General features: G+C 38.9%; 1 protein-coding gene across 2 annotated transcripts in view; it reads right to left on the bottom strand.

Annotated features, from left to right (window-relative positions):
- cdh23 (cadherin-related 23) overlaps positions 1 to 21,337 on the bottom strand; it is a 161,495-nt gene that overhangs the window by 123,389 nt on the left and 16,769 nt on the right. For both annotated transcript variants that reach the window (XM_088304346.1, XM_088304347.1), the window contains exons 4-5: positions 2,179 to 2,321; positions 1,928 to 1,975 (exon numbers count right to left, since the gene is read on the bottom strand). In XM_088304346.1, coding sequence (XP_088160472.1) covers positions 1,928 to 1,975; positions 2,179 to 2,321 — 191 coding nt within the window. The remainder of the gene's footprint in view (positions 1 to 1,927; positions 1,976 to 2,178; positions 2,322 to 21,337) is intronic.

Raw genomic sequence — 21,337 nt, 5'->3', positions numbered from 1 at the left:
AAAGTGGGTCACTACACTCGCGTAGGTATTAGCATTAGCATATTTTGTTGCTCGACCGCTCAGCGAAGGTAAAACCTTTGATCGCTGCAAAGCAGTTCACAATGGGTGAGGGTCACTCTCTTAACCTGTAGCGGACCGCTGGGCTAACTATGTTTTTTTTTTTTTTTCATTTTATGCATGTTTTTAGTTTGCATGACATAAGGATTTAGTTGAAACTCAAGTCAACTTCATTCATACAGTACTACATAACAACCACAACAGTAAGAAAGTATTGTACATACAATGATAAAGACAAAATGTAAATAATAATACAATCCTAAATTCGTAGAAATTTTCTAATTAAATTATGAAATTTCACGCTTGACAAAATTTTAGACGGTGGAAAGAAAGATGCTTCAATTTCAATATAATACGTAGGGAATAAAAGGAAACATTTTCTATTCAAGGCCATAACAATCCTATTCAATGTTCAACCAAATGATGCTAAGTAATGCTGAGATTTACTTATTGTTGTTATTAGTGAATATTCTAATTTATTGTTCCACGTACAGTGATGTTAAATTACACTTTAAATGTGTATTCCATGAGCGGAGAATAATGGTTAAGCCGTTGAACGTTACACTTGGACAATTTTTATGACTTCTAAGCGAAGCTCAGAAGCTGGCTCAAATTTGGGTTTTAAAATGTGAGTTAGGCTTGAAATTTATCAATCGCGTTCAAAATGATTAAGCATCAAGACCTCGCTGAAACTGAAAGAGCATTTTATGATATTGGAAGCTCTCCTCTGGTGATCTACTTATAACAGGGAAGTCACTTGGAAAAAAATATCCACACACTCACATACACACGCACTGAAGTGTCTCAGCACTGAGAGTCAACATCCTGTTGAAGCAGCTCCGACTCAGTTTCTCAATTATTCTTTGTTTCTTAGACCTTCATCTAACGCATTCTATAATACTATACTATTTTTTTTCTTCCGTCTATGATGAATTGTTGGAGAATGTTAACACCATCAGTCATCCCCCCTTGCCTAGAATGCTTCATCAAAAACCATGAGGAGGTACTGCCTCTCCTTTAACATGGAGCAGCCCGACATGCACCCAGCAAAGAATGCATCTCTGACGATAGTTGGGCAGGGACAAGAGCCAGTGTTGAAGTGGGACTCAATGGGACCTGAGATTGAAACCGTTCCTTGAATAGAACGTGATAGGGGATGTGAGGATACTCGCCAATGGACAGCTAACAGCAGTTTGAAAACCTCTGTTTTTTGGATATTTTTTTTTGTTTTGTTTTTTTTACTTTCAACCCTCACTTGATGAAGCCAACTCAATTGATGTCATGCATATCGTGCTCACAAGAATACAACTCCAGCATCCCGGCGGCGGAATCTTCGGTCCTTCTGTATGCCAGTGAGAAGGAAGTATGTGAAGCTTTTTCTCTCCCTCGTCTCGGGAATCTGAGTACAACTTCATTAACTTTGAGCGTACCAGCAGGCCACGGGTGGAACAGTAATAGTTTATTGTACTATAAACACATGGCTGACTGGTGATGTTTTAAAACATGTCTGGTTTTTGAAAAGAAATTTTATTTACGATTGTCCATCCATCAATCAATTATATGATCCATTTATCCTCACGAGGGATGCGGACATGCTGGAGCCTATCCTCGGGCATTACGCAGGGATCACACCTATATGCATTATAATTTTTTTTTTTTTGTTTAATTTTTGTTTAAACCACACTTTGTTTCTGCTGTGATTGTTTTTTTTAAAATTGTTCTTTAAATAAAGTTATGCTGATTTAACTCAATCTAATACATAGGTGGGTTGTATAGAGTACCAGTATCTAAGAAGTACAGTGTCAGGAGGCCCTTTCATTTATTTTCAATTAAAGGAGGGATATAATGGAAGACAAAATTCCGTCCTTACCTCTTGAATGTCGCTCACATAGAATTCAACCTGCATCTCTGACTTGGTCTGAAAAATACAAATACACGTCAGTGCAACTTTAGCAAGAACTACAGAAAAGACTGAACAAGACATTCAATTACTTCTAACAGCCAACATTTTTTTTTTTTTACTCCAAAAACCTTGAGACCAAAACCTACGAAGAGAATATAGACTATCGGTTGCAAGAAATCAAAGTTGCTAGTGCACTTGTACAAATTGTATGAGCTTACCTCACGATCAAGCTGCTGTCGAAGCCACACAACACCAGTGTCTTTGTTCACTGAAAAATATCGCATTGCCTCCTCTCCTGAAACCCCAAACATAAGTGGCTCCCCTTCAGGGTCAGTTGCCTTCAGTTGAGCCACTGAGGAACCTGCCAGAGGGAAACACAGTTGGTCCAATAAGCACCAACAACCTCAGATTTCATAATGATGCCTAATTTTTCCTCTTTAAATTGAATATGACAATGTAAATGAAAAATGTGCAAGCACATTTTCATAGTCAGCACATGCTCTCCAAATGATTGGATGTTCAAAAAGTGGGTCAAAATGTTCAGACGAAAGTGCTGCCTTGAACTTATTGACACTTCCATGTGGAACAGAGTTACTCGACAAATCACTTTCTCGTCCAGCCGCAAACAATCAACTTTTTTGGGGGCTCAAACTCTGAATCACAATTTTCCCTCATTTTCCCCATATTTGTGATAACACAAGGCCACTTTATGTTACAGGATTTCCTTTTTTCCCTCAAACAACGGTTCATGTTGAGGATTTGTCTCTTCTGGCTCCATTCGGTATTCGTTACAAGAGTTATTTGAAACCTGTAGATTTGCACATTCACATCAAGAAAGCCTTTTTTTCCCCCACACATTAGAGTCTCCAGGGGTGGGCAAACTTTTTGATGGGTGGGCCACAATGGGTTCTAAAATTTGACAGAGGGGCCGGACCAGAAGCAGATGGATGGAGTGTTTTGGTAACCTCACCTCATCGGAGAAAAAAAATACATTTAATTTTAAATGAAAATGAACAAAATCATTATAACAAAACATATGTTTTTGACACACCACAGTATTTGGAAAATGAAACATTAACAAGGTTTATGCATTTAATTTTTTTCCAAGTTCGGCGGGCCTGATTAAAACGTCTAACGGGCCACACGAGGCCCCCGGGCCGTAGTTTGCCCACACCTGCATTAGACAATAAGAGTGGTCATTTGCCTCTGCTCTTATACATAGCCCCCCCCCCCCCCCCCTCCATCTTCTTTGGTGTTCGTCTCCTGTCTTCTATTGGCGTTAATGTTGGTGGGCAAACATGCTCATTTGTGTATTTTTGCCAACAACTCAGCTGAAGCATGCAACAGATGTTTGCCAGCAATATATATATTTTTTTTTAAATGATAAAAATGATGACAAATTTACTCGCACGGTCTCAAATTTTATTGGCAGTCTGGAGCGCCTTTCCGCTCTATACAGCTGAATATTGATTTATATGTTTTGATTTCTGTTTACTTTCCATACAGGATGACTACACAGAATAATAGGAGACAATGTTTGAAAATCTAGCCTGGTGTCAAGAGGAAAAAAAGGAACAGTAGAAATGTTTCTCAAAGAGATTTTTTTCAAAGACAAAAGAAAAAAACCTCCCTTCTCTGGATGTCACAATTGCAACAAATCAGACTTTTTTTGGTCACTTGTTGATATTCCAGCATCAACTTAAATGTTTTTTTTTTTTTTGGCAAAGCGGAAGTATTCAGGTACCCATATTAAAACACATGCATTACTGTGCATGCATTAATGTCAGATGGACGGGGAGCGACATTCTTGGCTTCCAACATGGTGGGTTCAAGGACTTTTACAGCATAACTGTGAACAATGCAAGAAAATATGGTCCGTGAAGGAATTGTGAGACCTCTGACCTTACACATATTTTTGTGAATGGATTCATATACAATACTCTATCACTACATAATTCAGTTGGGTGTCGGAAGAGCGCCTGCAATGTGGGTGTGCTTCAATATGCACAATGTTTTGTGTGGTAAATGTGATCATGGTTCCTGGCCATGTTGGCTGAATGTGCATGAAATTAACAGCAAAAACAATTATGTGTAATTCTCGTTAATTTTCAGATCACAATTGTATCAGTTTTTCAGACACTTTCAGTTGCTAGAACCATTTCAATGTCTCGAGCACTGACTGCCCGAAGTAAGAATCCAAAATCCTTAACCTTGCATTATCACAGTTTTTGTATGTGATTGATCGTCTTCGTCATTATTCTTAAACACACACAAAATACAAAGCTTGGTGGAGGGCCACTTTAGTGTGAAATATGCTCCATAATTATGAGAACAGCAATGACACCAGATAAAATGTATTCGTTAGCGTTAATTCTCTTTCTTCTGGATATGGATGGAGATATAATAACATCAAGTAAATGATTCACACAACCAATGAGTGTGCCCATGCACGCCACACATGCCCATCACCACTTCTTGCTTCAGGTACACATCATCAATAGACGGGAAGCAATCCTGTCATTTGTGCAGCAAACTGCTTCACACAACAACCAATTAGGCTTCACGATTACACTCCCTTCTTGTTATATTAATACACTCCATTTTCCTATAAAAGAGTGGCTAAACTGACTAATTAATATAAGGATTTATGAACCCCTCTCATTGCTTCTAATGAGATTTATGCAAATTCAGCTACTTTCAATATAATTTATAATTTGGTTGAAGACGGTGCAAATTAAGCATTCTACCTCATAGTCATCAATAACTTGTTCCCCTCCTCTGCTCTATACGGGTAGGCATACTTTCAAGTGACTAATAACAAATGGTCACTCAGGACTAATGGCATGTATGAAAGCCACTTATGGAACATTAACTCCAACTTTGGAAAACAGTGTTGAACTATAGTCAGTCTACAGGGTATAATTGATTCTATATACCCAATAAAATGATTACAGCTACTGATACACACTAGTCTACAAACTGTGGAGTAAAATTTGCCTCAATCTATTTATACAATCACTATTAAGCTATAGTTAAATTTCAACAAATGTATCCATGTTTCATTGTCTTAAATGTCAAGTTGTACAGTCGATATTGAAAAGTTAGCGTCATGATCTTTGTTTTTATTGTTTGGATCAGTGCTCCCCAACCTTTTTTTCCGCCGTGGACCGGTTCATACGAGTCCATTGCTATTGTGTACCAGTAATAGGGGGACGGTGTGTGCGCATGTTGTGCAGAGAGGGTTTTGTATGGGGTCTGTTTTTTTGTTTTACTCATTTTGGTCACTTGTGGGTTTAATATTAGTGCAATGCAACAGAGACAATTAGGATCGTGTCGTGCATCAAGAGTCCGACAGAGAGAAGCCAATAAATTTAAGATAAAATATTTTTACGCCTTGAATAATAACAAAAACAAAAGTACTGCAAGTTTGTTTTTTCTATCATCTATGCAGCCTGCCGCGGCACGGTCCAAAGTGGCCCACGGACCAGTACCAGGGTTGGCGTCCACTGGTTTAGATTATATTCAGTTTAGTTTCATGTTATGTCTTATTCTGTTGTGTTTCTGTCTAATACTCCTTTCTTAAGTTTTCGCTCTGTTACTGTAATGAATGCTCATGTCACTTTAAGGACCCTCGTTTCTTCCACATCGCAACAATGCAACCACCAACACACGTGACTAGTTGAGAAATATCTGTTATTCTTCTCTTATTTCGATAGAAGGCTCTATTACCGCTGTTGTACATTGGAAATATTTGCAGATTTGTTTCGATAATTTTGACAGATTTACTCAGAAACGGAAAGGGCTCACCTGGCTCTAAATCAGTCAATGGAGACTATCGTCCCATTCTAGATCAATATAATTCATGTGATATAGACATGGACCTGTGAGAGAGAAGAGAGCTGGAGGCTAAAGCCCTGTTCATTATGTCAGTGACATCTCTAGACCTGTCATTCATCTGAGTGCTGATTCTGTGGGACAAGCACTGTCAAGACTCCAATTTCATGCCTGCTGTGAATTATAGTTGTGAATTTTATGTGCACAGTGGGCTAAGATGTATAAGGAGAAATGTTCAGTAGGCCACCAGGCAAAGCAGGGAAAAACAAAAAGGCAAGACACCTCCACACAAGAGAGAGAGAGGAGAGGAATTGAGATATTTATCTGATAATAAATACTTGATGAGAATTCAAAAGGCAGTGCCACTGAGCCTCAGGGATCAAGTCATACAATCAGCAGTCTGATGAGTCAGTTTGGTGCCACTCATGTTACCACCGTGTCCATCCACGGACAAAAAGAGCCTTCAAACACATCAGCCATGCTAAAGTGAAGCTTCGCTAAAGCCACACTGGCTCACATCAATCACCTCCATCATAAATTCCAACAGGCAAGTAGTGACTTCAGCTCACTGGCAGCACGAGCTCATTCGGTACAGCACTCATGCTCATCTATTTTATAGCCATTTAAACGAATTAATCTGCGTAATCTGTAGAATGGAAATCTGTATCTACATCTCAATAATATTGATCTGAGATGATAAAATTGGGACTGAAATCTCAAATTGTACGCCATCAGGCCTAAACTTAGAACACTTGAGAAACTGAGAATCACTTAATCATCATCTTCAGTGTCAAACATAGGCCTCAGTGGTCCACAAAATACTGTAACATGATTTCTACTTGTTAATGTTAGTCCATGTGCCTGGAAATGGTTCAGGGTTGAGAAGACTAACATGGGTCAAAAAAGCATTATAAAATGTTTGCCCTGAAAGGCAATTCGTCGATACTTCTGTCCCAACACAAAAAATAAGCAGAATTATACGATTTCACAAGCAAGGCTACTACTAAAAAAAGATAATCAAAACTGCCAAACACACACATGAAACTCTCACAGGGTTGAGCAAACACACACTGTCCCATTTACAATGTAAACGTTGGCAAGACATAACACGCCCATCACATATATTACATTATGTGAGTGGGTAAATGTTTGCCAAATGTTCAAACTAAACCGAAAGTCAAACAGTCCAGTTTTAACACGCTTGTACTCTGCATCATCACTAAATTTTCAACTATATCATTTGTAGTATCTTAAGGAACATTTTGGAAACAAACTGTCAAAAGATTGTTGCTGCATTTAGTGTCCCTTCAAATGTATATGCAATAACAGTGCTAACAGCTTTATTTCCAATTAGCATCTGTGTTAAGGAAGTATCCACAAATGACATATTCCAGGGTGACATCTGTGGCACAAATCGCCATATAAAATAAAAGATTGCTCCCCCCCCCCCAATTTTACGAGTAACGAGAAACGGTAGAGCTTTGCATACGACACATCAAACGTTGCTGACGTCTCTCATTATGAAGAAAGTGGATGAAATAAATTGTCAGACACGTTCACCAGAAGAGATGGGCATTTCGTCCGTTTCAGTCAGACACCCATTTTGGGGACGGAGGACGGTCCAGCAAAACAGAGTAAAGTCCATCTGTGTTCACCAGAAATCTCTTAAAACACCCTTTCTCATTCTGACTACAATAGAAGTTGGCAATGGTCCAGAACTTATTGCCATTTGTCATTTTGGAGTAATAGCTGAAATTTAAATTACATCCATATATCCATCCAAATCAATGCAAATAGCCTGGACGAAAATGAAATTTCATCATTGTTAAATATTGCTGTAGATTATTGGTGTGTAAAGTTTTGTAGATGTATGATGTGATTGAAAATTTGAACATGAGTTGTTCAGGTACTCTATTAGTTGTTTTGTGAAGCAAGCGGAAATATATAAACTATATAATACTTTTTGTCGAATATAGTCAACTATCATTATTGATCTTTTTGAAAAAGATATTTTCTTTAACCCATATCGCCAACAACCAGATACTATACTGTGTAGCACTTAGAAAATAATTTACAAGTCAGATTCCATCATGAGATTCAAGTGACAATTTGGGCTCATCCTTTTAAGAGATCTCGTGGGGTTTTCTGCACTTACTAGGACCCTTACCTCCAGACAAAAACAAAATATATTGCGCTTTTGTTGCTTCCATTGAAAACACAATGGAAATTAATTGGAATGACGTTATCATTCTTTCCTCTGCCTTTTGTGAAGTGCACTATGTTAATGTTAGGGGAGTTTGGGTTCCTTCGGGGAGGCAATCTCGATGAGGACATAAACTTAGCAGATCTAACTCAAATTATTATAGTGGGGTGGACAGAAATGTGCTCGGACCTCTATTTCCATACAGAGAGATGTGCGTGTTCAGGGGCCATCTATAATAGAAGAGAGAGGTGTGTATGCAGGCAGTCCATTTCTCTGTTTGATAAGGACGTCTATGGCGAGTAGTTTCCTCGGGGAGGTCAATTAGACAACTGGCAATAAAAAGGAGAGAAAGAAAAAGCCAACCGAGCGTGTTTGCAAGTCTTTATGTCAATAAAATAGAGCTATCAACAACACAACTGCCGAGGTTGAAAACAAATTAGTCTTTAGAAGTGAAAGAATTCATAACAGAAGTGGAATTGGGATATCCGATATTTTCTCAGATTTAAAAAAAATTGGACTACGTTTTCAAGGATTTTTCCTATTTCGCGGTCCTTTTCTGCGGCGTTTGTTTGTATGCGTGTGACATCAATAACTGCAAAGGCAATGAGCTCTGAAGAAAAATAGTGTCAGGAGTCAGGCTTTAAGTGACTCTAGTGTTTCACAACGCAAACCACTAGAGTCCTTGGGAGGCTGTGTATTAATCCGATAGATTTATGACTGAATCTGTCACGGATGGGAGGAGAATAACCTCAACCTTTACAATAGACATCCCTTAGAGAAAGGCACACTCATGGATTGAACTGTGCATGAGACCATACAAACAGCAGATTCAAAAAGTCAAGACATCAACGAATTCATTGTACTGCATTTACAAATATGACATGGATTTATTTATTTTTTATTATCTATGCACAGTAGAATTGAATTGGAATGGTCTCTACGTTTTTGTTCAGTAGCCCCCACAATTACGGGGAAGACTGCTGACTTGATGAAAGTAAAAAAGACACTCGACCACAAGGACAGAAAGCCACAAAATGTTCTAGCTCAAGAAGATGTCATTTGTCTGAGTTCAGTATTCAACGGCATTGAAAAAAACGGTGTGGAATAACTTGTCAATCACAGTGCACATAAGGGGACAAACAATCATCGGCACTGACATTCAAACCTCGGGGCAATTGTATAGTCTTGTTAACCTAGACATATAAACTCCATTTGGTAATGCCCATGTGGAAATTTTAACTCTGAACCCTGACTCTGAGATAGAAGTAGCAGAACGACACAACTTTGCTGCCCTAATATTGCATTTTATTTACGACTGTCTTTTTGCTCATTTACAGAGATAAGCATTGTTCACACTCTGTGGAATCTGGACATTTGAGGGAACATTCTGTCTTATAAACAACCATATTTCGGTTTCAGAATCATAATTAGTTGTGTAAAATCTGTGACCATTGAGTGCATAGTTGCAATCAGGTAAATTACCAAAAACTATGGATAGATTTAATGTTATTTTTGCAGAACACAAATGTATTTCGTCTAAAACACTTTTTAAAACAAGTGTGTGAGTGTGCTGCCAAGAAAAGAAAGATGGAATAGCAGTAAAAAAAAATAATAATAAAAAAAAGATTGCACTTGACAATATCAAACAAGGGTGTCAAAATCATTCTAGTTCAGGGGTCAAATATTACCACGTCCTAAATTTGATGTCAATTGGGTCCGACTTGGAAAATCATTGCATATTTTATACAAATAGCAATAAGTTAATGTTTTTCCACTTTGTTTTAATGGAAAACTAAAATCTATACATTTAATGAACTGTCCTTTCACAAATCCATAAGTACAACCTCATATTTACTTATTTGTCTAAGTAGAGCTGGTTTGGTTGATCTTCTACAATACATGTGCATTATCGTTGATCACTGTAATACTATATTGGGAACAGACGGCGCGGTGGCCTCACAGTGAAGAGGTCATGGGTTTGATGCCTTCCGCTGTGGAGTTTGAATGTTCTCCCCGTGCTCGCATGGGTTTTCCGCCGGGTACTCCGGTTTCCTCCCACATTCCAAGAACAAGCATGGAGGGTTGATTGGACACTCTTAATTGCCCCTAGGTATGAGTATGTTTGTCTATGTGAGCCCTGCGATCGGCTGGCAACCAGCTGTGGGTGTACCCCGCCTACTGCTCTTAGGCTCCGGCACCCCCGCGACCCTTGTGAAGAGAAGCGGTACAGATAATGGATGGATGTATTGGGACCTGAAATAGATTTTATTTTTGTTTTTTTTCTTTTCTATGAATTACTCCATGTGCATAATAAGTCTAAAAGATTAAGTTGACCACTGAACTGTACAAACTAAAATGAGAAGCATTTCATAAGACAATAAATTGATCATCTGCCCTGTGAATATTACCATTTTCTACATTAAGCATACATAACAAAAATGCATATATTTGATGGCATTGCGTAAACTATACGATTCCACCAAACCAAACACCTTTGTCGTGTGAAGCTATTGGCTTACATTTCATTGCACATTTTTTTAACAGCAAGGATTTATTTTTACAGAGATGTAAGAACTGGCGCTGGGAGACAAACCGAAAGCTGCTGAATCTCAGCGGCTGCTAAAACCACTCACTGTCAACTACAGTATCTGTTATGTATTGTAGCGTCTGACCAGATGGTGAGAAGATGACAAGGCGGTGGTCGATCAACAATCACTTTAATGCTCCCATAACGGGCCGCTGTTGGTCGCAACCAAAAACAAATTTAGCTCTCCCGCAGACAGACTGTGTCTTCCTTCCCCCGAGTCGACTCCCTTTGCTTTCTTATCCGGCCTCACAAACTATCGGAACTCTTGACACAGCGCGTAATTTTATGGTCACTACAACTTACAAATTCATCCAGCTTCATTCTGGATTGAAGCCCCCAGTGAGTTAGACTTGGCTCACGGGTTACAGGTTTGACCCTGCTGGCTTTTGGATGGGAGAGTTGAATTAATGAAAACGTATAGAGTATACAGTAAATCGCTTTGTCACCCTTTGTCCAATTGGACGGATTCATTTCAGTCTGGCCAAGCATAGGAAGAAGTCTCTTCTCTCGCTTGGCTTTCCAATACATCCAAACAGTGCAAAGATGAAAACAATGAGTGACAAGGCTGTGACTAACCAATCACTTTCGGAGTCAAGTTGGACAGGGAGGGACATTAGCGGACAGTCATCTTACGCGTTGCTGAAGAGAGACAGACCTGCCACTGCAAATTCACATGCAGCTCCGGTCGCCCTCAAATCGCACAAGAAAGATGCCCCTTGTTTGTGTATTAGTATTCCCTTTCACTCGCTCTCTTGTTTTGCTCTCCTCTCATCAGCCTTCATTCTGCTTGTTGAGGCCAGAGAGACGGGCGCAGGCAGCTCTGATTGGACTGGACAGGTGGGTGTGTGTGTGGTTCCGCGGGTCCAAGAGTGACAGCCAAACCAGTCTGCTCAGTCACTGTCAGGCGACATCCAAAAGCACACCACTCCAACGAATGTCCATCAACACTGACACTTTGTGATGCCTGCCCAGTCCTACCAATCTTGAATTCTGCTCTCAGCATTCAACTTTGCTTCTCAGTTTATAATAATGGTCTTATTTTGTTATTTGGCTTTCTTTTCACACCCGCGCACATTCTGAGTCTCTTATATTGGCCCTCGGGTGACCTCACTCGAGCTGACTATTACCTTGGACTGAGCTAAATCATGGTCAGGTAATGGAACATGTCACCTTCACTGAGAGGCCGCACACAAACACAATCAAAATGAAACACAAGGCACTTTATGCCATTTCTCTTCTGTTTACATATTGATTGTTTGGTCTGTGTGTGACATTGAGCTGAAGTAGGGTTCGGTATAGTTTCAATTTCGATGATTCCAATTCTGATTCTTAGATTTGATTCTAGATTCAGATTTTGATGAGCTCATCCAATCAAGGTCCAAAACAAAACAGAAAAACCACCACACGTATACATAAAGTCAGCGGTGGACAAATATTTTGATTGGCGGGCCACATAGTTCTAGTTCTAAAATTTGACAGAGGGGCCGGACCAATAGCAGATGGATGGAGTGTTTTGGTAACCTCACCTCATCGGAGAAAAAAAATACATTTACAACAATACATATGTATTTGAAAAACCACAGTATTTAGAAAATAAAACATTAACAAGGTTTATTCATTTATTTTTTTTCAAGTTTGGCGGGCCGGATTAAAACGTTTGGTGGGCTGCATGTGGCCCCCGTAGTTTGCCCACGCCTGCATTAAGTGTACGGGCGAGACCGACTGTGTCGCTAAGCAACTGGTTTGCTCTAATTGGTTATCGTTTGTTCTAGTTACAGGTCATATAATCAATGACTTATTTCAGAATTTAGGAAAGACTATTAGCCTACTATCCATCTTGTTTAGGTTCTTTGTTTCAATTATCTGATGGTTTATAGTTACATTTCTGGGATGGGCCTTCCCATGATTTAGCTCTTCCTCTGCGTACTCGGATGGATGCAAAAAACAGACCATAGGATGGTGATCCCAGCAAGACACTAACAAGCTGGCAGGAAAAGGATCATTCGAGCTACGGAATTCCTGGCATCCATCCATTTTGCCTATCCTCTTCAGGATGAACTGAAGCCTATCCCAGCAAAATTTGGGGAAAGGCAGGTTACATCATTAACTGGTTGAGTGTTGTTGTTGTTTTAATGGAATGTGCTAAGAAAGTGTGGAAACAGGATTACTCGGTACAACACCCACGTAAGTATGCGAATAACATGCCAACTCCAAACAGAAAAAGCTGAGATTCTAAAACATGCAATGACTATGAGGAAGTTGTATGCCTTTCCATTCTGGAAATCTTGGGCTTTTGATGACGTTTCGCTCGCATATGTGCAGATGAGCGTTACTTACATACTGCGGATGGGTCGCAGATTTATAGCCACATAAAGAGGTCAAGGTCGGATTTCCAAAAATCGTACTGTTCACACTGAATGAAAACAATCAAATACCTGTCACATTTGAAGAAAAATCAGAATTGATCTGCTATGCGTACTTAGCCTAACTCTCACGTTCCAAAAGCATGTATGTTAAGGCCACCTCACACCTAGCAAAGGAACCAAATGGAACTCTAATGTCACGATATGATATCACAATACAATAGTTCATGATATTGTTGGAAGGTTAGCAATATTAAAAAAAAGAGGAAAGAACAGGGAGAACATGCGAACTCCCAAACTCCACACAGTAAGGCCGGAGCCAGAATCGAACCCATGACCTCTGCTTTTTTCTCGTCCGGTAAGATGCCAGACTTGTTTTATAGATTATAAATGAACCCATTATCTGCAGTGCTCATTAGCTGCAGGTTCCAATTAGTCAAAATTGATATTGTTGCCTGACAAAGGCAATGGCACAGGCAAATTGGCAATTGACCTCTTGGTCAATCTCTGAAGTTAGACAGAGAGGCAGAATAACATATAGAATATGAGAAGGATAGCTGAATAGTAAAAGCCGTATTCCTTTAAAGCAGACTTCTGTCACCAAAAAGAGGAAAATATGTATTGAAAAGCTGGAAAAAGCACCTTTAAAAGAACTAAATCATATTTTGTACACATGCCGTATAGTGTCGCATAAATCCCGCAGTATTTCGGTCATACATTCATCATTGTATGGAATACGGGTGCGCATATAATGCAGTGTGGATTAGGAGGAGAAAATACATACAGGAGCCCTCTGCCGTGTCCAAACCCGTGAACAATTTGCGTCAGGTTCTGATGTGATGGCGAGCTAGAAGGAGCAGGCTTAGAAGTAAGACTGACAAACTTCCCCTGAGTTGCACACCTCCTGCCACACCGGTGGGGGGCTCCCTGTAGCCCAAAGACACTTCTTTCAATTCACACACCTTGCCCATTACCCACTCATGACAAATTCTTCTGCCAATATTCCCACTGGACACAATTCCAAGACCAAAAACTGTGGGTGGACTTATGGAGCTGTATTTGGGGTTATGATAAAATTGGTGTTTGAATATTTTGAATATACTTACTCTGACAATGGACTGATTTGTCATATTAGAATGATTGAATAAGCACAGATATATTTCCATACTAATTTATTTACCCTGTACATACGTAACAACAACTTGTCCTTTTGTGACTTTTTCAATGCATAATATAATCTAAAAGCAACCTTTGTCTCCTGTCCAAAATATTATTCATCTCATTGAGACCAAAAATCCACAAGTAGTTTTTCCTGTTGATTTCTTTTCATATTTGCTATTGCATATATATATATATATACATACATATACATATATATATATATATACATATATATACATATACATATACATACATATACATATACATATACATATATATATATATATATATATATATATATATATATAACGTTATCCTTGCAGAAAAATATTTGATGGAACCTGTTTAACAAACACGTTGCAGTATAGCTGCACTTGAGTCATGAAACTGATGATATATCATCCAAGGGACACAAAAGATGAACTAGAGTATATCAGTCACACCAACAAGTACGAAAGTAACAAACATCCACGCATTCCCTAAACTCACACCTATAGCTAGCCTGCAGTGGAGCAAAAAGGAGTGGTTGCTGATGTGAAACATCAATTTCCAGGTTAGCTGCTCAGTGTGGCTCAGGCTGCTATCAGCTGTGACCCAGCTGCGCCAGATAAGCAGGTGCAAAAAGCTGATCTGCCATCCAGCAATGCACCTCTTTGTAATGGGGAATGTGGTAATGCCTGCGCACACACAAACATCCACGCGCACACACATTCAAAGAAAAAAACTTGAGAGAATTAATTTAAATATATGTTGTGCTCTTTGAAATGTGTCCAAACAGTACATTCAACCATAAAAGTGGGCAAATAATTTGATCTGATTTACACAACTGTGGAAGAATTTTAATGATGCAATCCATGAAGTTCAACGGATGTTTATGTACTGTACATGTGCCTTGAGAACAAAACATTTGGTAGTTTGGGAGTTCAGTCGCATCTTGCAGTGGTAATTTTTGAAAGTCAAACATAAACCTTATTCATTCACTTGTGACATTTTTTTTTTTGTTCACAATTAAGCTTTGGCCTATCCCATCTGACTTTGGATGAGAGGTGAGGTACCCCCTAGATTGTTCACCAGGTAATCACAAACCATACATACTCACACCAACATAAACTTCCATCCACTTGCAGATTTCAGTCAAGCGGTAGGGTACACCCTGCACTGGTCACCAGTCAATCGCAGGGCAAACAAAAACAAACAACATTTAAAAAAAAAAAAAAAAAAAACAGTACACTCAAATTCACATTATGGGAGATTTTGAGACTGAAGAAGCATGTGGGGAAACCGCAGTACCCAGAGAAAAGCCACGCATGCATGAGGAGAAAATGCAAACTCCACACAGGAAGGCCGGAACCAAAACCCGCACCTCTGTTCTGTGGGACGGACATGCTAACCAGTCATCCGGGTGTATGTATATATAATATATTTCACAGACATCATATTTATATGAAAGTTAAATACAATTTCCCAAAAAAAGGACAAATGCCTTTTTCACTGAACAGCAACGATAAATTCATAAATAGATACATTTCAAGCACAATAGCTTATCAATTTATCCAATGAACAAGACCTCGATGATATTGAGGCTATTATTAATACCGCAATATTGTGTTATGGCAAATACCATGACATCCCGCTTAGTGACCCTATTAGTGACACTGAACATGGAAAGGCCAGAGTTTCTGGTTTTAAAACCTCAAAGCCAGAAGTGTGATCGGATGTGCTAACCACTGGTTCCCTATGCCAACATCCACGGTCAGCCCGTTTTATTCATTGTTACATTTAAAATGTAACAAACACATGATATCTACCATATGTTTTGGGCCCTCTTTTTTGTAGTAATGTTTAGAAATGTATATAAATTTGGTTGGTGCAATTAGCTTCACATACAAACTTGATGCAATAGTGAAATTTATAGGTCTATACTGAAAACATTCTCATATAATTTAGGCCTTAGAATCATTTGGACCCATACTGTTGTAAACAGTATCAACTCCGAGAACCTAATCTCTTGTGGTCAGATCTAACCACGGCCAGTATCACATTGATGCAAGTCAACTCAGTGATTGGCTCATTGGCAACACGGCTCACCCTGGTATCGCACCGTCTTCCCTCACACGATTTCAATTACCTTTTAACACCCACAAAACTATTACACACACAGCCAGCGGCTTTTCAACTTGCTTCTGCAGTCAAAGTAACAAACGGTGCGGTCATTACACAGGAAAATGTGAAACCACAAAAGAAGCACTGTGTGTTTCCATTCGAGAGAGGGTGTAGAGACCACTACGTGCTAAAACATTCTGCGGCACATTACAAACAGAATGCCAAATGGTGAAATATCACTGCGAGACACTAATTTAAAGGGTGACCTGCAGTACTTCTAACTACAAGCACTTTGAAAATGGATGTGATGAATTGTAAACTGACTGTGACAGCCAGTTGGAAAAGGAGAAGGAGAGTCACGGGTGGTCACAATCTGCCCTTTTTTGTTTTGCCTGTAATTCAAACCTGAAGTGACACATGGGAGGCAGGTAAGATCTCCTTAAGTATGCAGTGCAAAAACCCGAGCATATCGGATTTTTATTTCAGCCAACAAGCAAAATAGTGCCTATTGCTTACTGAGAGCCACTGTATGTATATTTGCATTTTGAATCCATTTCTTCACAGAATGTGTTTACTTCAGAAAGACCAAGACATACTGGAAGGTAGTAAAACAACAACAATAATAATAATAATAACAATGTTGTCAAAAGAATAGAAATTATGATTAAAAAAAAAATGTATGAAATTAAGAAATTGGCTTAGTTCATTCAAAATTTTTAGCGTTGCTGGCATATGCCTAGACTGAAAAACAATTCCCTTGATGGACCACTGTCCTTCTGCTACTCTCGATTAGGGCTCACCAACTTTTTGGAAAGTGAGAGCTACTTCTTGGTTACTAATTAGTGTGAAGGGCTACTAATTTGATACTTGCTCAAATTACCTTGAACCGTACGTGGTGTGAAGAAGGGGGTGTCGTTAGTATTTGCCAACTCTGGTTTTATGAAGACCTATGCTACTCTTTTGTAATTTAAAGGTTGTAAATAAATGTAACCTGATTTCACTTAATAGTATGTTAGTGTGAAAATTGACATTCACACTAGGGGAAAATCTCACAATACCCGGGCAACAGAAACGTTTTACATGCAAAACTATTTTCAGTCTGCACATTTATAAAGAATCATTTCTAAAGTAATGACATTCACACTAGGGGAAAATCTCACAATACCCGGGCAACAGAAACGTTTTACATGCAAAACTATTTTCAGTCTGCACATTTATAAAGAATCATTTCTAAAGTAATCCCATCACTTGTAGGCTACTCATGTAGTCCTCGCGGGCACCACGTTGGTGACTCCAGCTCTCGGTATTTGCGAGTCACAATTTTATATCTCACTGTTAACAAAACCCTCCGCAAACATTGTTGTATTTGACAGTTGTATTATTGAAAAATATATTTTTAGAGGAATATTGGCTGCAGTCTGCTTTATAATAAAGTCAAATCTCTTTCAATGTGAATTTTCCTAGCCATTTCACAAAACTGACACAGAACTACGACCTCGCCTCATTTCTCCGATGGCCCCTACACGCTAGACCACAATCACTTTCGTAAACTCTACATTGCGAGTGACATCTTTTACTCCATATGCGGGTCACTTTGCGGAGAGATTTAGTGGGTGATAAAGCGTTACTTTTGACTGGGACAGAAATTTGGATTACGTCACCACCACAGGAACGGTACTCCTTCGTAACCCGAGGACAGCCTGTGTTATATTTTGTCTTTGAAGCAGTACTGTAAATATTTTAAGATATTGGCTGATGTACCATTGCACAGTACAGCTTTCTGACAGATTTAATTCCGCATTTCCGGTAACCACAGTCCTCTGACCATTCCGACCACTCTCATATACATGCATCTTAGTGGGGATCTGACGTCCTGTAAGATAGTTTAAGTTAAGGCATGTTCAACTAAATAATTCACACATTTATACTACAGTTATTTGCTGTATTGTTCCGCCGGACGTGGCACTTAGCAAATGGGCCGACAGATTAATGACGAAATGGTCTTAACCTGCTCCATGAAAAGTGTCTTGAGATAACTTGCATTGTGAATTGAATGGAATATGGAGAATGCTGAGCCTCGAGATGCTTCATTATGACACTAACGAATCATGCGGCGGGAAAATCTTGCGCACGCTTATGATGGATGATGCGTTTGCAGACACTGCTGAGCTGCGCACCCCATTATTCCTGGGAAATGAATGGATGAGCAAGGTATGGGCTAGAGATAAGAGATGATTGACTAAACCAAAACAGAGGTCTCTCATCAGTGGCAGTCAGCTGACTTTATAGCGCAGCCATTGTGGGACAGCTAAATGACAGTTAAGAGCTGCATAAGGAAGTGAATCCTTTTAAGTGAGGTAGGCAAGGGGGAAAAAAAGTAATAGTCATTAAGAATATCTCACGGGTATGTTGAGACTCCATCTCCTGCAGAGATCAAGTAGTTCAAACCTCCGCAGGGATGGATACTTGCCTTCTGCAACTGATAGATAGGATTTGTAAAAGTAGGAAACATGCAGACAGAGACACAGTCACTGTGATACTCATAGCTCATCCACACCAACTCAAACTTCACAAACGGTGACAGATAGAGCAGAAGCTGGCAGAAAATACTGAGGACACACACATCTCATGCCAATTTATAAATGAGAGCTCAATGTGGGAGAATAAACAGACTTCTGCACTGGCCTGCGCAGTCAGGTACCAATATCTAGCGCATGTACTCTGCAAGAATAGATGGACCTGGATACTGGCCAGAATCCCAGAATATGTGAATCCTGCGCAGCTTTTGCTTTCACCTCACCCCTCCTCTTTACCTTGATTACCCTTTTATTTTATCACAGCTCATTCTGTTTAATCTGTTGTTTTATATTCATTTCCGATTTAGATTACCTGATCTGTGGAAGCAGACAGCCGGAAAAGTCTTGGGTAAAATTTGTCTTGCCTGCCGAGTCGTTTCAGATTCACACTGATTTTGATAAGACAACACTCAACATCTATAAGAAGCGTAGCCACAGGCATCTCGAGGTAACATTGCTTTGTTGCACTTACAAGTCTTCAACACTTGCCTGTTTTACATTCACCCTTTGAAAAATATTTTTTTAAAATAAAAATACACTTAATGGACCATTAACTTATAACTAACGCAGGGCAATATTATCAAACCAGAGAAACAATGCTTAAAATGCGGAAAAAATTTAGCCAAACGGCAAAAGAAACATTTTATATTTATATTCTATGCAAGTCTACTAGTCGAAACATGGCATTCTGAATCAAATTGTTTGCGGGATACGAGTTAAGCAACAAAATCCACTGTTTTTCGCCATCTCAGAGGGCGGTCATTTTGTCTCGTCTGTTGACTAAAAATGACTATACAGTTGCTCAGCTTTGGAAAAAGGTGAGCCGTGATTGGGCGTGACTTGAGCCCTAATTTAATTTTCAGTGGACAGAAGTGACAAAATGCCCACCGCCTGAAATGGCTAAAAACGGGTGGATCTTGCTGATGAACTCATATTCCACAAACGAAATATTGTTCAGAATGCCATGTTTGGACAAATGAAGGCAATTAAGAACATTTTACATTTTATTGCAAAGATTTTGGGGGGTTGACTTCCCCTTTAAGTAGCATTAATTTCTTTAAACAAAGCATAATTTTTCAGAAAGTTAATATGAATCAATAAGAACCATTAACTATTAGTGAATGGTTTTTAATTACGTACTCAAAAATAATAATTTGCACAGACACTTGAATTAAAAGCAACACGAGCACCAACGGGATGGTTGAAATACTTTGCATTCCCCCATCACGCAAGAAAATAGTTTTATTTTTAGCTCATTGAAATGAATAAGGGGAAATGTCTTAAATTAATATTAGAAACTTTTGATACGGGCTGTAATTGTTTCCATTATCTGTCTTAGCAAGCATAATGGATTTCAGTTATTTCAATACATGTATTAATCTTTCATTGTAAAATATCCAAACTAAAGAAAGTATAATCACGAATGTGAATAAGCAATGTGTTCAATTTATTCTAATTTGTTTTTTTAAATACAAACTGGGGTAAATTGAGGAATGCAAGACATGCAGGTTGCCAGCTGACTCCAAATTAACATTTTGGTGTAGAATTTCTTCCGCAAAACTATTTGTCAGCATCATGTGCGGTTTGAGAAAAAGAAAATAAGTAAGCGTTCTAACAAGGATAGCAACAGCTATTCACGACAGCAGCCTGCCATTGTGATTTGTTTAAAGTGTAGAAATGCTGCACAATCAATATATATTGAAGGAGAAAAGCTGAGGAAGACCACGGGTCCATTAGAGAGTGTTGACAAGGCATAGTTAAAAAGTAGTGTGCGTTCACTGGCTGACAGCAGGGAATTGGCTGCGGCAAGAATAGACACACATTATAAACATGTTCTTTCCTTGGGGCTACTTGCACCTCCTTAATCATTGTTGAATTAGGAATACCACATGGGTAATTAAATTTGCAGGCATTTACAGTGACAATAGGAACAATTGGAGGAGCAGAGCTGTCTGCATGGGATAACATTTTGGGATTACAATCTTTGCTGGTGTAATGCATCTTGAAATAATTCCTGCAAAAAAAACAAAAAAAATCAAAAATCTTTTGGGTCATGTGTTTGTCTTGGTGATCTCAATAACTGCTCTTCTCTGCTATCTTTCCTCTCAGGCTTTACACTTAATTTAACAAGTGAATTTCACATTCTCCGTACATTTTGATTCACTGAATCAAAATATTCCAATTAAATCCCATGAAGTTCATCTCAATTTGAAATTAAACTACAATCCAGACTGACCTACCACTCTACTTAGTGGATAGAATCTTATTTCAAACAAATACAGGCTTCTCCCTAAAATGCAACATAATGGGACACCCAGTGCACTTTTTCCACACTTTTTTTGTTTGTTTAGATTTTTATTTATTAATGCTTCATGAACACACCCAATTTGGAATATTCTGACCCGATCAAACCCATTCCAATCAAAATTTAGTCTACAAGATATATTTATTTCTTTTAATAATCTGATCGGTGCACCTGAAAAACTTACTCCAAAATTTCAGAACAACCCGTATTTACTGTCTGTGACATCAGAGGTATTCAATTAAAAG

This window comes from Idiotropiscis lumnitzeri, chromosome 9 (assembly GCF_059441095.1).
Source record: "Idiotropiscis lumnitzeri isolate Australia: NSW breed Sydney's pygmy pipehorse chromosome 9, RoL_Ilum_1.0, whole genome shotgun sequence".
Lineage (NCBI taxonomy): Eukaryota > Metazoa > Chordata > Actinopteri > Syngnathiformes > Syngnathidae > Idiotropiscis > Idiotropiscis lumnitzeri.
This window is presented reverse-complemented; position numbering and strand designations above follow the sequence as displayed.